This window comes from Scyliorhinus canicula, chromosome 7, assembly GCF_902713615.1.
Source record: "Scyliorhinus canicula chromosome 7, sScyCan1.1, whole genome shotgun sequence".
Taxonomy (NCBI): Eukaryota; Metazoa; Chordata; class Chondrichthyes; order Carcharhiniformes; family Scyliorhinidae; genus Scyliorhinus; species Scyliorhinus canicula.
Window position 1 is genome coordinate 51,773,248 of NC_052152.1, and position 16,429 is coordinate 51,789,676.

The 16,429-nt window shown below is 45.7% G+C and overlaps 1 protein-coding gene across 1 annotated transcript in view; it reads right to left on the minus strand.

Annotated features, from left to right (window-relative positions):
• Window positions 1–6,215: 6,215 nt before the first annotated feature.
• LOC119968962 (immunoglobulin superfamily member 3-like) overlaps window positions 6,216–16,429 on the minus strand; it is a 237,936-nt gene continuing 227,722 nt past the window's right edge. The window contains exons 9-10 of the mRNA XM_038802017.1: window positions 12,889–13,305; window positions 6,216–9,473 (exon numbers count right to left, since the gene is read on the minus strand). Coding sequence (XP_038657945.1) covers window positions 9,223–9,473; window positions 12,889–13,305 — 668 coding nt within the window. The 3' untranslated portion in view covers window positions 6,216–9,222. The remainder of the gene's footprint in view (window positions 9,474–12,888; window positions 13,306–16,429) is intronic.

Here is a 16,429-nt window from a genome sequence, read left to right on the forward strand (position 1 = left end):
TTATTTAGCATGGATTTAAACATTTCCTCTTTGAAATTCAAATTTGCAAAGTAAAAAAAAAACAGATGAAGGGAGAGGATTGAAGTGAGATTTGCTGCATTTCTCCAATTGAATAGGTTTGGGCTAATCCCTCAGAATGATAGATGATGTGAGAACTGGGAGATTGAGGCATTGGTTGAAAATACCTTATATTAAAGTGGACTCAAAGGTATAAATATCATTTGTAAGGCTCTTTTTCAATCTGTCCAGCAAGCACACTAGATTTTGCACGCAGAGGAACTTCAAAACGCCTTGGCATCACTGGCTTGAAAGATCTGAAAGAACTTCAGCAAATAGCTAACGTCTCCCAACCAGTTCATTTGACATGCCTTATCCTTCATTCATACCCAGCCTTATGTAACCTTTTAAATGAAGAGTGTAGTTAAAATAAATAAGGACAGAAGGCTGGCATAAAGAGCACAGATTTGAGATAATTGACAAAAGAACATTGGGGGAGATGAGGCAAGCTTTTTTAATGGAATGCATTGCCTAAAAAGGTGATGAATGCAGATTCAGCAGCAGATTTCAAAAGCGGATTGGAACTATACTAGAAAAGGAACAATGTCCAGGGATAGGGGAAAGAGTAAGGTAAGGGGGCTGGTTTAGCTCATAGGGGGCTGGTTTAGCTCACTGAGCTAAATCGCTGGCTTTTAAAGCAGACCAAGCAGGCCAGCAGCACGGTTCGATTCCCGTACCAGCCACCCCGGACAGGCGCCGGAATGTGGCAACTAGGGGCTTTTCACAGTAACTTCATTGAAGCCTACTCGTGACAATAAGCGATTTTCATTTCATAATGGGATAAATCGGATAGCTCTTTGATGCATGATGGCCACCTTCATGATTCTGTGAGAACACTTCCCCATAGGTGGTAAGTGAACTATGGGCTGTGACATTCTTGAGTGAGAGTATGACGAGATTGCGAGAGGTGCCAAAATCGAGAACCGCACCAGGCGGCGATGAGTTTCCGATCTAACCTGCCCGCTCCAATTGCCAAAATCACCACTAAAAGCCAATCTCCATACAAATAACTGGAACAACCCCCTATCTAATGGCCTCCCATGATCTAACCGCCTCCCCAGCAAGTGGTCACGTATGTGCCGATTAGTACTCCTTTTTAAAAATGTGAAGCTGATGGAATGGCTGTGGGGATCCGAGGAGGTAAGTAGCCATCTTCACAATGAGCCCGGGCATTGGGATTGGTGCCCCAATGTTTGGGAAGGGGGGCGGAGCCCCTCGAGGGGCTGGGTGGGGCATTGGTGGAGGGCTCGCCCCTGGGGTGGGGGCTGGGTGGCTCAGTGGCCACGGGTCGGTCGCACCATCCGCTAGATCATGAGTACCCGTTACAGGGGTAACCCAGCCCCTGCCTATCTGTCTCACCAACCACCCATAATTACCAATGACCATGAAGGCCTCTGGCTGTAGACTAATGCTAATAGGGAATTAGCAACCATCATTAAGTGAGCACTTCACAGCTTGCAAATGAATTCCTGTGGGTAGCCATGCCATATAGCATGTGGCAGTTATTGCCATACATCACAATCAGACCATGATGCCTGGACACTACAGAAGCAACACCATGGATACAGCAGCCAACATCCGAACACCCAGGGCCTGGGCCCCAGCAATGGGGACATTTCTGTGACCTGAGAGGGGACTAGCGCCCGGTACAGGCAGTGTTACGTGAAGGTGTCTGGGGTGTTGGATGTGGGACCACCCCAAGATGGCAAGTTGGCTCTTGGGGTTACCCGCTGAGGACCTGGCTAATGGTGCCTGTTCAGAGGCTGGTGACCGATGCAGAAACTCAATACAACGAGGCCCATGCGGCCACCTGGCCTGTTATTGAGCAGTGCATCAGACACCTGAAAATGTGGTTCTGTGTCTCAAACGCTATGGTGGTGCACTGCAGTCCAGCCCCTCCCCCCCCAAGAGGGTTGCCCACTTCGTGGTGATTTGCTGTCCTCTCCACAACCTGGCACAGCAGCTGGGGGACGTGCTGGAGGGAGAGGAACATGCGGCCACCTCCAAGTAGGAGGTGGATGAGGAGGCGGCTGGACCAGGAAGGGGTGGAGGATGTACCCGCGGAGCTCATGCAGGGCCAGCCGGAGGATGGAGGACAGGCCACAGTGGGGAGGCTTTCACCCTTGCCCGCTTCACATAGGACGCGGCTTTGTCTGTCATCCCATTCCCTCCCCCTTCCCCCCCACACCATCCTGTTCCATCTCTCAGAGTCTGTGTGACATCACCGTAGGGTGACAGCACTGTGTCAGCATTGTCAACGGGTCACTGTTGAGGACGGGGGGGGGGGGGGGGGGGGGGGGGGTGACGATTACACGCTGAGAGTGAGCACTGGTGCTCCTGAATCTATGCCCTAGTTGTACCCCTGCCAGTCTGCTGAGTGCTCACTCACCCATCACCTGCACGCGGTGTGCCTGGGAGTGGGGGGAAATCCATGGCTGCCATGCCCGGAGGGCAAGGAATTGGTGGTCAACCCACTTTGCGGACAAAAGTGCCAGAGGCATCGTATTTCTCAGGTGAAACATTTTTACTGCTTTATATACGTGTCCCAAACTGCCCCTAACAACCCCTTCCAATCCCTCCCCTCAGCTCTCCCCCCCCCCCCACTCACCCATCTTCCCCCTTTGCCCCACCCTCCTCCTTTCCCTCCCTCTCACACACTACTCCCTCCCCCTCACACCCCTACCCTCCTTTACCCCAGTGCTCTCTCAGCGATCCTCGACCTGCTGTACTGCTGCGTCTAGGTGTGTACCCCGGGGTGCACATTAGAGGTGGAGAAGCCTGCTGCTTACTGCTTCCCATGGTCTTCGATGCCCCTGGCGGGCATCTCTGGGGGACCTGGGGCCGGATGGATTGGGGAGGGGTTGGGGGAATGTGGGGGCAATGCTGGAAGTGGGGTACATGGGGGTCAGTGTGGACAGCTGTGCTGGATATGTATGGGCTGGGGCATAGTATGGTGTTAGGCTGGTGCCAAGTGCATGATTGCTGGGGGGAAGGGAGGCACAGTCCCTGCCAGGGGGTTGGCGCCATCCCACCTGTGCGGCCCAGTGCAGGTCATTGATCTCTTTATGGCTGGGTGCCAGTCCTCCTGGTGACGGTCTCTGAGCTGACAGCCACTGCCACCTCCTCCCGGGCGAGACTGGCTGCCCTGTGGCTGTCCCTCCGAGCCCCTAGAGGCAACAGGGTATCCAGTCTGCGCTTGACCGCATCCAACAATCTGGTCAGGTCAGCATCCCCAAATTGTGTGGGGGTCTCCTCGGTGGTATGGCTGCAAGCTGTGTCGGGCTTTCTCTCTAGGGTTTACTTAAGTGCTGCTCCTCCTTGTTGGCGGGGAGGTGGTGGACAAGGTTCCGTCAGCCAGCGGGACCATCATTTGCGGTGTGAAACCCGAGAGGCCTCGTTAAGTTGTCCAATTAATGTTTGAAAATGGTGACGGCCTTGCCAGGCTGAGCGTCAGGAAGCTCGTGGCAGTTGCCACTCACTACCACTCTTAGAAACTTTTCCATTAATTTGCTTCCTATACCTTACATTGAAATTAACCAGGCATTAAAGGGCCAAGGTTTAATGAGGTGTACGCAATTAACCTGACCTAGAGGGGGGAGGGGAAATAGCCACGGTGACTCGGGGTGGAAAATGTACCTGAAATTTCTCTGAGAACAGGTTCAGACACAGCTCTTATGCCACTTTTCCTCGGGCTGCCTACTGTAAATTACATTCCAGGTCATTCATGAACGCTCCGCCTTCCCAATCTTGCCTGAGGTGTGGTGATCCTCAGGTTGAACCACCACCAGTCAGCTCTCTGCCTCAAAGGGCAAAGCAGCCTATGGTCATTTGGGACCATGGCAACTTTACCTTACCTTTACTATCTAGGTCAGACTTAAAAACTATTTGGTTGGGAAGGCTGGTTACTTGAATAGCAGTACTGGGGGCCTGTTCATGCAATTGTCCTCCAGCAAGATTCAGCATCTTCTGGTGAGTTGGAACAAATATAGAAAATTAACAAGCAGGGGAAAATTGAAAAGAGCTCCAGACCTTTAGAATGAGAAGTGTGAAATGTTTTTGGTTCATCAATGTCTGTTCACTGATACAGATCCATTGTAACTCAGTTCTGCACATTTAAAGAAACTACAAAGATGAAATGAAATGAAAATGAAAAATGAAATGAAAATGAAATGAAAATCGCTTATTGTCACGAGTAGGCTTCAATGAAGTTACTGTGAAAAGCCCCTAGTCGCCACATTCCGGCGCCTGTCCGGGGGGCTGGTACGGGATTAAACATACTCACCAATTTAAATGCATGTGAAAGGGAAAAAGTACAGTGAGAATTTATGAGCTGTTCCGTTATTAGGATTTGTTTGGGATTGGGAGGAAAACATCTTGAACATAGAACATACAGTGCAGAAGGAGGCCATTCGGCCCATCGAGTCTATACCGACCCACTCAAGCCTCCACTTCCACCCTATCCCTGTAACCCAATAACCCTCCTAACCTTTTTGGTCACTAAGGGCAATTTAGCATGGCCAATCCACCTAACCTGCACGTCTTTGGACTGTGGGAGGAAACTGGAGCTCCCGGAGGAAACCCACGCAGACGCGGGGAGGACGTGCAGACTCCGCATAGACAGTGACCCAGCGGGGAATCAAACCAAGGACCCTGGAGCTGTGAAGCTACAGTGCTATCCACTTGTGCTGCCCAAATCTTGGATTGTGACAGTGTTGACACCATTTCTATCACATTTGAATATTCTTTTTACCAAGCCTTGCTGCTGTTGGCCAGATTTAACATCCAAACCAAGATTTTCTCATTTGTTTTCTACTTACCTTACCCTTCCTCATCGGTCTACAACTCTCCCATTGAAAAACAACATAAATAGAAAGTGAAAATATACAAAACGTTCCGATTTTTCCTACTCTTGGAAACTTGCAGCATCTGCAATTTGTGAGCCATGATCAATTTCCCTGCAGGTTACAGGGAGGATATGAATAGTGTACATCATTCATGTCATCACACCTTCATTTGAATATTAATTAAAGAGTACGCTTGCGTGACTTGTATCGCCAGAATATTGCTGAATATAGGATTTTCCTGCAGTGTGCAACAAAGCCCCAAGCAACAACATTATAAAATTGTCCCTTTTACATTCCTGCTCAATTATCTGATCCAGTCTGAAAAGTAGAATATGCATTTGCTGGAGCTTCAAGTAACACCCAATTGCAGTTTGCTTTTTGAAGTTGCAGTATAATCTTCAAACTTGTGAAGGCTGGCACAGAACCAGTTATGTCTTTATCGGTTTACTCAGCCAAGGTTTAAATGCTATATACTCAGATTGCGGCTTTACATGGCTTCAGTGGTGCCAGTTGCTGCATTTCATATCACCGATGCCCTTTCACACGGCTTGGCAACTCTACAGGTCAGGTCATGCTGGTGAAATCAGAATTTGTTTGCCTGACCCATTTTATAGAACAAGCATTATCCCAAGCTGAACCTGCAACATATATATTGCAGAATTAAAACGGTGCCCAAAAGTACCCGATGGCATTTACACACAATAATCTCATACCCAGGACTACATTTTGAACCCAGGTATACTGTACTTTTTCTTGTTACTGCCAAATGTTTCAGTGGGTCTGATATGCATCAACTTTCTCATAGGATAAATTGGTGCCTTCCATATCCTGCCCTCCCCTTGCTGCCTATTATAACATTGTTCCCAAGCCAATTCATCCATTTCTGGTTGAAGCTTTGCAACGTTTTTAATTAACATATATCACTTCACTGCTCCTGGTTTGAAGAATTATCATGGGTCTCAACCTTTTTCTTCGTCTAACGTTCTCCACAAAATATATAATTTAGTGCTGCTACTACAGAAGAAGCTAGAGACATCCGTTAACCTGCATAGACAATCAGGCTTTAGCATATTTGATTACTAATTTATCATTTAAGTTCAATGAGAGATTGCTATATTTCATCGCATTTTTATAATTAAAAGAAACTGCTCAAGCATTATTCCTAGAATCTATTTTACAACAGAGAGAGCACAGTGACCTCCCAATTCTCTCCTCCCACATCCGAGAATCTTTGCTGAATTCAATTGCACTGGTTTACTAACTCTCTAAAAATGCATTTTTATTGCATAGCATAACTTTTTCTTTACCCTTTTCTGAATGATTTAACAATGATTGAACTCAGAGGCTGGACGTTTGTAAACAAGTGCTGCACTCTCCAACATCAAGCTCGAGGACGTGATTCTTTCAAACCAGTCTGGTTGGTTCAGGATCAGAAAGAACAAATTCAGAGGCAGTATCTGTTTGGGCAGGTTTTATAAGCAAAGGACATCAAAACCTCTTGGTAAATTTTGATCTTATTATGGCAATAAAGATGGGCAATGCAGAGGCTATGTAACAACGACATGACCATGAGGGTTTGGGGGAGGAAGAACATAATTAAGACTATGGGCATCTGATAGTCTTTGCAGATTTAGAGATTAAATCTGTCGCTTCTTTGGTAACGATGAAGCGCATAGGATATGTGGGGCTGTGCAGAAAAGCCCAAGTGGTTGGTCAACTGGCCTTAGCATCGACTCGACAGTTCATTTATATTCTTCACTCGCAGATGCACACATGGATCAGTGTGTCGAAAGCTTGTTCCCCCTTTCTGCCCTGGCTAGTGAGTATATTGTGTGTCATCCACTCAAATGAAGAATCATTGGGCTAAGGACATGATCTAGTGATGAATCCTGCGACACAACAAGTCTAACCTGCAAACAGCATATAACTGCGCATTTCGGAGGAACCGCAGATCAGACTGTTAAACAGCTGTTGTTATAATTCATCTGCAAGAAGATAGCAAATGTGAAAAAGCACCAAGAGTCACAATACCAAATATATCCTGAAGCCATCATTGGTCATCTAACAGGTAACATCGTTAAAGGAAGATGAAGGTATTGGCAGAATCATACTTGAACTTGTAGCTGCTGTGTACTTACAGCTGAAGTGTAACAATAGTATGTGAATTAGAACCATTAGATGAAGGGTGCAGTAGCTCACACTGGACCTATATGAATGAGCCCTGTGCTCCTTGTGCATGGTTCATTATACATGCATTGTACAAGATAATACAGGAGCATATTCTAGAAGAGAGTAGAGCAACTTTATCAAGAAAATAGTTGATTCTATTTTGCTCAGGTTGTGGGATCTATAGAGCGGCACGGTGGCGCAGTGGTTAGCACTGCTACCTACGGCATTGAGGACCTGGGTTTGAGCCCGCCCTGGGTCACTGTCTGTGTGGAGTTTGCACATTCATCCCATGTCTGCGTGGGTCTCACTCCCACAACCCAAAGATGCACAGTTTAAGTGGATTGGCCATGCTACATTGCTCCTTAATTGGAAAAAAAAATAAGTGGGTACTCTAAGTTTATTTTTTTAAAAAGGTTGTGGGAGCTATGTGAACAAGTCAGGGAATACTCCTGTCAGATCAAATGAATCAATTAATTACAAAAATTATATTGCATGAAATTCTCTCAATTCAACATTAAAACTGAGAAACCACCAATGCAAAGAGATCCAGATTGGTTAACCAGTCAGTGCTGGGATAAGAAATTTCCAATAGTATCTTCCTACTCCACCTTGTATCCATCTCCATCCTCATGATAGTGATGTTATCTTAAGAAGGCCACTTGGACTCTGGCATTCCCCTTTACAATCCCACTTTTCTTTCCACACACATGTATCTTTATTTCATGCTGTGGATTTTATGATTTTTAAGTTTTATTCAATGAAATAGTCATTTTTGTTCCAGTGCAAAACATTTTCAGGGTTGATAATTTAATTCCACCCACATTATAACTTCACCATGTATGGCAACATGTTAGATAATTAAAAATTTCAAGAGTGGTTTAGCAAATACAAATGGAATTGTTTTAAAACCAAATATGAATTAATATTTGAAAATTCTCTGAAGGTATTCAAGCTGAGACCAGACTAACTGGGCTTGTAACTATGCCCAGGGTTCTGTCAGCACACTGAACTTGTTTGGGCACTGGATCTGTTCAGGCCTGTTTTGAGCAAATGACACTCTTTCGAAAAACACTTCCAAAACAAAACAAGCAACTATAATGATTCTTGATCAAACACAATAAAAAGTAGTTTCAAAAAGTGCAAAAACAATGTATAAAAAAAAACTTATCCATTATATTGAGTTGCAGATTAATCAGGTTTTCTGTATCAAAAAATTTCATAAGTGAGACGCATTGGCCATACTTGTTATTAATCTGCTTGATCCGTATCTAGATTCGTTGTGAAGAGATGGAATTTCATTGTCCCATATCCTGCATTCGGGTGAAGTTGTCGTCATATAATCCTGTCATAACACTGATGATGAACATTTCCCACGCAGGGTGTCCTTCCTGGCTTTTCTATTGCACAAGTCATAGTCATTTGACACTTGCCAAACACTGAATTTGCCTGACACAATGTCTATGAATCTTCAGTGCTACAAATTCTCGATGTCCAAGAGCTTTCCACTCCTCTTTTTATCAGTTCTGTTGTTCAAATATTCTAAGCAGTGATTGAACAGAAGGTCTGGGTGTATGCCAGTCCCTCAAGCCATGACTTCTCTGATTTAGTGTTGACTCTTCTTAGACTTATTAACTAAGCATTGGGGGCAGTTACGTGTCATGAAGCTTTGAAAAAAAGCCTTCAGTTTTACATTGTTACAGCTCAATATTTTTCTCCATGGGACTGCATTTGCCACAGTTCTGTATTCCTCAGTAGAGACAATAATCTTAACATTCAGGAGATCGTCTGGCATTTTAATGAGATCATACCTATTACACGTGGTGGACTAATGTGACAAGCAGAACTCTCATGCAGTAAAAACAGTTGGCAGACTATACATCTACATTAGTGTAAAATTAAACATTGCAACTATATTAACTAATTGTGTGGGGAGTAATGGGGAGGATGCCAATTGAGGCAAACATCTTCTCTCTCCACCAAATCACACTGCCATGACCCTCAGAACGTACATTCTTAATGTAAGAGGTGGAGGATATTGCTTCCAAACTTGGATATTTTGGGGGTAAATATTCATCCTTAATTCATTATAACTTTGACCCCGACAGTTGAATATCTCATATTTTTTTCCAAAATCCTTTTCCTTCTTTCTCTCTTAACCGAGGCTACCTGGTCCTATTCTGAAATCTGGTGGCTCAAGGCTTGTCGGAGAATACGTTACTGCGGGTTCTTTGATCCAGAGCAATGGGACGCCATTTTTGCCTTCAGATTTCTTCTGCGAATTTAAGGTTTTGTAGCGTGTCAGTAAAATTGCAATAAGCAGGATTCCAAAAATTGGAAAGGGGTAGAAAAAAATAAAGTAGAAGAGGGCATCATTTGAGCAAACGGCTTCCTGAAGAGAAGAACCTGTGGGAAAGAAATAGTGAAAGATCAGAAACTGACTTCCTTTCTTGTCACACCATAAAATTCTCTTTAAAGATGCTGACTGAGTGACCTGCTTATTTTCAACATTTTCTGTTTTATTTCAGATTTCCAGGATTTGAGGTTTCTTTGTAAATCTACACTAAGAAGTCTTTTCACCAGCATTTGCAGATAGATCATGTTCACAAGCTTAGTTTGAGTACATTTTGCACGCTTATGCATAATTTGAGCATTGCTGATTAACATTGAAGTCTTTTCCCACCCAGGCTGTGGGTCACTTATCAAGCACACAGAGAAATTACTTTGAAATCTTTCCTTCCGGGTTGGTTGAGGGAGTGTAAACTGATTGATACATCAGAGTGTTCCAGTAAAAATGCCTGAGGGAGTTATTGATTCCTATAATACTGATGTCATACTCCACTAGAGCACAGGTTTAGTTGGATGAGTATCAACAAGACTGCTGCTGCCGCACATTGTATAATTCAACACACACTCTATACACACTCTATAATTCAATATCACCTTGAAAAATGACACTGCCTACGGCGCTGTGGACCCGGGTTCAATCCCAGCCCTGCATCACTGGCGGTATAGCATTGATAAATCTCCCTGTGTCTGCGTGGGTTTCACCCCCACAACCCAAAGATGTGCAGAGCATGTGGATTGGCCATGCTAAACTGCCCCTTAACTGGAAGAAAATAATTGGGTCGCCTAAATTTATTTGAAAAAAAGAAAAATGACACTGAGCCAAAGAAAGAAACATTATGGGTTACCAAAACCTTGGTAAAAGAGGTGGACATTAAAGGGGTTTCAGGAAGAAATTCCACATTATGAAGCAGCTGAAGGGAAGCTAGCTTTGGTGGGGGAAAAGGGTTGTAAAGCAGGAGGACGTTAGAGAGATTGGAAGGGACATGGCCAGGGAGACATTTAAACACAGGAATGAGAATTTTTGAATTTGAAGCACAGGAGGACTGGAAGTCAATGTAGGGGGGTGAAGAAAAAGTGATGGTGAGGAGGACTCGCTGTGGGACAAAATATGGGCAGCAGAGATCTGCATTAACTGAAGGTTATTTGAGAGTGAAAAATTACGTGCAGCATGGTGGCGCAGTCGGTTAGCCCTGCTGCCTCACGGCGCCGAGGTCCCAGGTTCGATCCCGGCCCTGGGTCACTGTCCGTGTGGAGTTTGCACATTCTCCCCGTGTTTGCGTGGGTTTTGCCCCCACAACCCAAAGATGTGCAGGTTAGGTGGATTGGCCATGCTAAATTGCCCCTTAATTGGAAAAAATGAATTGGGTACTCTAAATTTAAAAAAAATAATAATAATAAAAAAGAGAGTGAAAAATTAGAAGCTCTCTCGGAGATCATTGGAATAGACAAATGTGCAGGTTACAAAGGCATGGGTGTGTGTTTCAGTAGCAGATGAGCTGAGGTAGACGTGGTGGTTAAGGATGTGGAATAAATAAATTTTTGTGATGGATAATCCAATGCTAATGAGTGGACAGAGTCATGAGCCGGGATTCTCCAATCCCGTGGCCAAGTTCTGGCGCCAGAGTGAAAAGCGGTGCAAGCCACTCTAGCGTCAACGGGCCTCAAGTGGCAGGTATTCGCCCCTTCCTAGGGGGCTAGTAAGGCTCCGGAGTGGTGTTCGCAGCTCCGCCGCCTGAAAGCCGGTGCGCCGCGGGTCAACGCATGCGCGTGGGTTCCCGTCTCTGCGCCAGCCCCCGGGCAATATGGTGGAGCCCTACAGTGATTAGCACTGCCGCCTCATGGCACTGAGGACCCGGGTTCGAACCCGGCCCCGGGTCATTGTCCCGTGTGGAGTTTTCACATTCTCCCGTGTCTCTGTGGATCTCACCCCCATAACTCAAAGGATATGCAGGGTAGGTGAAATGGCCACACTAAACTACCTCTTAATTGGAAAAAAGAGAATTGGGTAATCTAAATTTAAAAAAGATTACATGAGCAATACCTTTTTAAAATAAATTTAGAATACCCAATTTTCTTTTTCCAATTAGGGGGCAATTTAGCCTGGCCAATCCACCTAATCTACACATCTTTGGGTAGCGGGGGTGAATCCCATGCAGACAGGGGGAGAATGTGCAAACTCCACACAGACAGTGATCTGGGGCCAGGATCGAATCCGGGTCCTCAGTGCCGCAGACAGCAGTGCTAACCACTGTGCCACCGCGCCGCCCATACCTGAGCAATACTGCGGTAAATTTATACTGTATTTAACATCATTGCCGGTGTGAGGTTAAGCCTCATACTATGTAAGGTGGTGGACAGGACCCACATGACGGTTGCAAGGATGAGCCGTTTCTTTACAGGGTGGAGGATAGGTATGGGCGATGTTCGGGGGGCCCACAATTCATGTCCACATGTTCTGGCTGTGTCCAAAGCTGGGGTGGGGGGGGGGGGGGGGGGTGTATTTGTCTTTTCTTTGGGAAGGATTCTCCAGTCATGCATGCCAGGCATGGCAAACTTGCAGCGGACGGGGCAGAAGAATCCAGTCCTTTGTTTCGGGGGTGGGTGGGGAGATAAGAGAGAAAAACTAAGGAGGCAGGGTGTGTTGGCTTGATATCAGTGGCCACGGTTGGCTTGTGTTTTTGTATCTGTGGTTTTCTGATATTTTTATGGATGTATGCAAAATGCCTTTAATAAAAATATATTTTTTTAAATCATTGCTGGGAATGCTCTAAATTTTTTGTGTTGAAATATTTAGATAACTTATGCAGTATGCACCTTTTCGTCCTGGTTGCAATATAACTTCTGCATGTATAATCTTCATCTCACTTTGTGGATTTTTGACATTAAACCCCCATGGATTTTCACAGTGTTCAAGGAATATGGAAGTGAGGGAACCTATTCAACATCAATCACCACAGTAGATGCAATATAAATTTTACATACTTTAATATTAGTTTCAATCTAAGAAAGAAATAGGCACTTGTTTGGATGTATTATACCTCAGGTGTGTAACACAATGAAAAGAACAGTGACGGTAAAGGTTTGGCCCACTGACTGCGCTCCTGCCACTGAGCCAGAAGGTTATGGGTTCAAGAACCACCCCAGAGATTTGAGAACATAAATTTAAGCTGACACTTCAGTGCAGCTCCAAGGGACTGATGTAATATTTGTAGCTCATTTCCAGCCAGCACCACAGTATCAGCTAATGCACTGCTCACACATGGATCAAACTCCATGAAATCCAATGGCCTTTTAAGTGTCTGCAGCCTTTTCATTTTTCCCATCAACCTCCAAGGCTGGGCAAAATCTGGCCACCTTCATGACATATTCCCGATGCACCATGCGGGAAGCAGTAGGAATGCGCCGATATTATTTTATTTAACTGAAAGCACATGATTTAGGAAAGATAAACTTTTGTCAATGAGCAAGTTACCTCTATCTTGTACATTCACCATGATCAGTCCAGACTCATCCTCTCCGAGTTTATACCAGATATTGTTGGCATTTTGAATCCACTCCTCCACCTGACAGTAGTAGTTGCCTGTGTCGCTGCTGGCAATGTTCCGTACCGTCAAGCTGTACAATCCATTGGAAGGTCTCTCTAGCTGCAGCCTGTCATTCATTCCCTCAGCTCCATCCAGTGAGACATCGAACCCAAACACGGAATGGTGATCAATTTTTAAAATTGTTTCCTTTTGGTCAACACCTTCTTTAACTTTCCACGCAAACCACGATACGGCAAACTGGGAGTCATCCTGTGTTCGGTGGGTCACATTGCAGCTGAGTTGAAAGAGGTCCTTCTCTGGTATGCTAATATTCAGTTCGGTTTTATCTACTTGCATTTTAAACTCTGTGAAATTGAAAACAAGGAAGTGGCAGGCCTTTTAATTTGTGTTTAATTTGTGATACCCTGAGAATGCGCCCATTTTTCTCTCCATTGAATAAGCTCATCAACCTGATGCTCCCAACAGGGAGTCACACTGGAAGACAGTGGCCAAGACTGTTCACCCCCTTACGGGATGTTTTCCAGTGGCTTGCCATTGGCCGTTGGCGCGGTTTTATGGCCCCACCGATGCCTACGGCATTTTGTGTGGCTCACCCACTCTGCCACGGAGGCTGTCTTTGGCGGGACCCGAAGATTCCACCAGCCGTAAAATCCCGAGTGTAGCTCAGAGAATCAGAGCTGCACTATTGTAGTCCTGTCTCCAAATCACACCTCTTCTGAACATTACTTCCTACTGAGAGTTCAGGATCAATGAATTTACTTTTATAATCACAACGTTTCCCTCTGCCAAGGGCTGGGACAAGCCCACGTTCAGACATCTCTACCCAGGTCAACGCAACAGGTAGAAAAATTGAATGATGCAGGAAAGTACTCATCTTAAGCAGATTGTTACTGCAGGTGCTATACATAGTTATTGTGCTTGAGAAATTCAAATGGGACATTTAAATGATAAAGTAGATGTGACCTCAAAATCGTGGCATGGTTGGGCTCTGCTGTGATGGCTTCTCACAATCTGACAGTTTGCCAACTCCTTGCTGTTGAGGGCCACACGTTAAAATAAATAATAACCATGTGTTGCTGAAGGGCTACACGAGTGAGCCCCTTTAGCAAAGACTAAAGAATAGCAAAGGAAAGAATACAACATTAGAGGTAGAAAAAAAAATGCAGATCAACAAAAACAAAGAGGTTACATTCTGAACACTAGTGCACCTGAACAACAATCACATTTTTCTACAAGAGCACTAGTTTAAAGTAGGTCCTCCAATAGTTTTCTTTTGACAATTGTGCCACACATCATGTTGATTCCACAATATCTTCACACCTCCAATCACTTTACCTGCAGGCTGGCCTATAGTGGCTGATGCTCCCTGCATGGTGCAGTAGCTAGTAGCCAATTAAAATGCACTTCAAAGGGCAATTAAGCTCTATTATTTGACACAGTATTAATTCTCCGAGCAGGGCATGGACCCCCCACTGTGTTCCCTCCCTGGCAGTGAAAGGAGGTGGTGTCACAGTGGGATGTCAGAACATCGGAACTGCTAATGTTGGTAATGTGGCAGCAATGGCATGTCTGTCCATATCACAGTATTGCCATTGAGTTCTGAAATAGTGGATATGGGGGTCACTGATGACCAGAGGCATATTACTTTCCAATCACTCCATAGACACGGATAGCAGATGCCTCTTCCTGTTGCTCCATCAGACTGCCTCTCAGCAGTGCTCCCACTTGTCCCATGGTGGAAGCGGCCAGCCAGCACTGTAGAGAACACAATGTTCTCTTTGGGAATTGGCCACTGCAACTAATTGATCAACAGACTTGGAGGAAGCCTGTTAATTGGCCGCATCCTGTAAACTATGGCCATCAAATGCATCTGAAACGCACAACTTCAGGTCCTGGAATGATCTGAACATTGCCTGTATCTAGAGATATCAATTATAAATTACAGAAAATTTCAGTTTAACATCAGGAGCAAGATTACACTGCATCAAAACTTCATCAATAGTGCCAAAGCTGCAAGTGTATGCACGAACAGGGTAAGGTCGGAGTATTTTAGGCTCCACCGAGGGACGAGGCAGGGGTGCCCCCTCTCCCCGTTACTATTCACCCTTGCAATAGAGCCATTGGCCATAGCGCTGCGGGCTTCAAAGAACTGGCAGAGATTGGTTCAGGGGGCGAGGGGCATCGGGTCTCGTTCTATGCGGATGATCTGCTCCTGTATATTTCGGACCCATTAGAGGGGATGAACTGAAATGAAAAATGAAATGAAAATCGCTTATTGTCACGAGTAGGCTTCAATGAAGTTACTGTGAAAAGCCCCTAGTCGCCACATTCCGGCGCCAATCCGGGGAGGCTGGTACGGGAATCGAACCGTGCTGCTGGCTTGCTTGGTCTGCTTTAAAAGCCAGCGATTTAGCCCAGTGAGCTAAACCAGCCCAATTGGGGGAGATCATGCAGATTTTCAGGGACTTCGGCAATTTTTCGGGGAACAAATTAAACGAGAAGAAAAGCGAGATGTTTGTGATCCAAGGTAAAGGGCAGGAGAAGAGACTGGGAGAGCTTCCGCTTAAGATGGTGGAGAAGAGCTGTCAGTATCTAGGTACACAGGTGGCTCGGAAATGGGATGCCCTCCACAAGCTTAACTTATCCCGACTGATAGAGCAGATGGAGGGGGACTTTAAAAGGTGGGACATGCTCCCGCTTTCTCGAGCGGGGAGGGTGCAGACCGTTAAGATGACGGGAGGATGCAGACTGTTAAGATGACCAGATTTTTCTTTGTCTTCCAGTGCGTTCCCATCTTCATCCCAAAGTCCTTCTTAAGCGGGTGAAGAAGATCATTTCGGGATTTGTATGGGCAAATAGGACCCCGCGAGTAAAGAGACTGTATCTAGAGCGCAGTCCGGGAAGGGGGGGGGGGGGGCTGGTGCTGCCGAATTTTTGCAGCTACTGCTGGGCGGCTAATATAGCCATGATTAGCAAATGTGTATTGGGGGAGGGGTCGACGTGGGAGCGGTAAGAGGCGGCCTCATGCAAAGGAACCAGCTTAGGGGCACTCGTAATGGCACCTCTGCCGTTCTCGCCGGCGTCCGGTGGTGGCAGCGGCACTAAGGATCTGGGGTCAGTGGAGATGATACAGGGAGGTGGAGGGAGCCTCAGTTTGGACCCCGATACGCAACAATCACAGATTTGCCCCGGGCAAAATAGACGGAGGGTTTCAAAGCTGGCATAGGGCAGGTATTAAAAGGATGGGGGACCTGGTCATAGATGGGACTTTTCCCAGCTTGAAAGCGCTGGAGGAGAAATTTAATTTGCCCTCTGGAAATGCCTTCAGATACCTTCAGGTACGCACCTTTTTTTAAAAAGCAGGTGGTGACATTTCCGTTGCTACCCCCACGTAGGATACAAGATAGGGTGGTCTCCAGCACCTGGGGAGGGGAGGGGAAGGTGTCGGACATCTACCAAGAACTACAG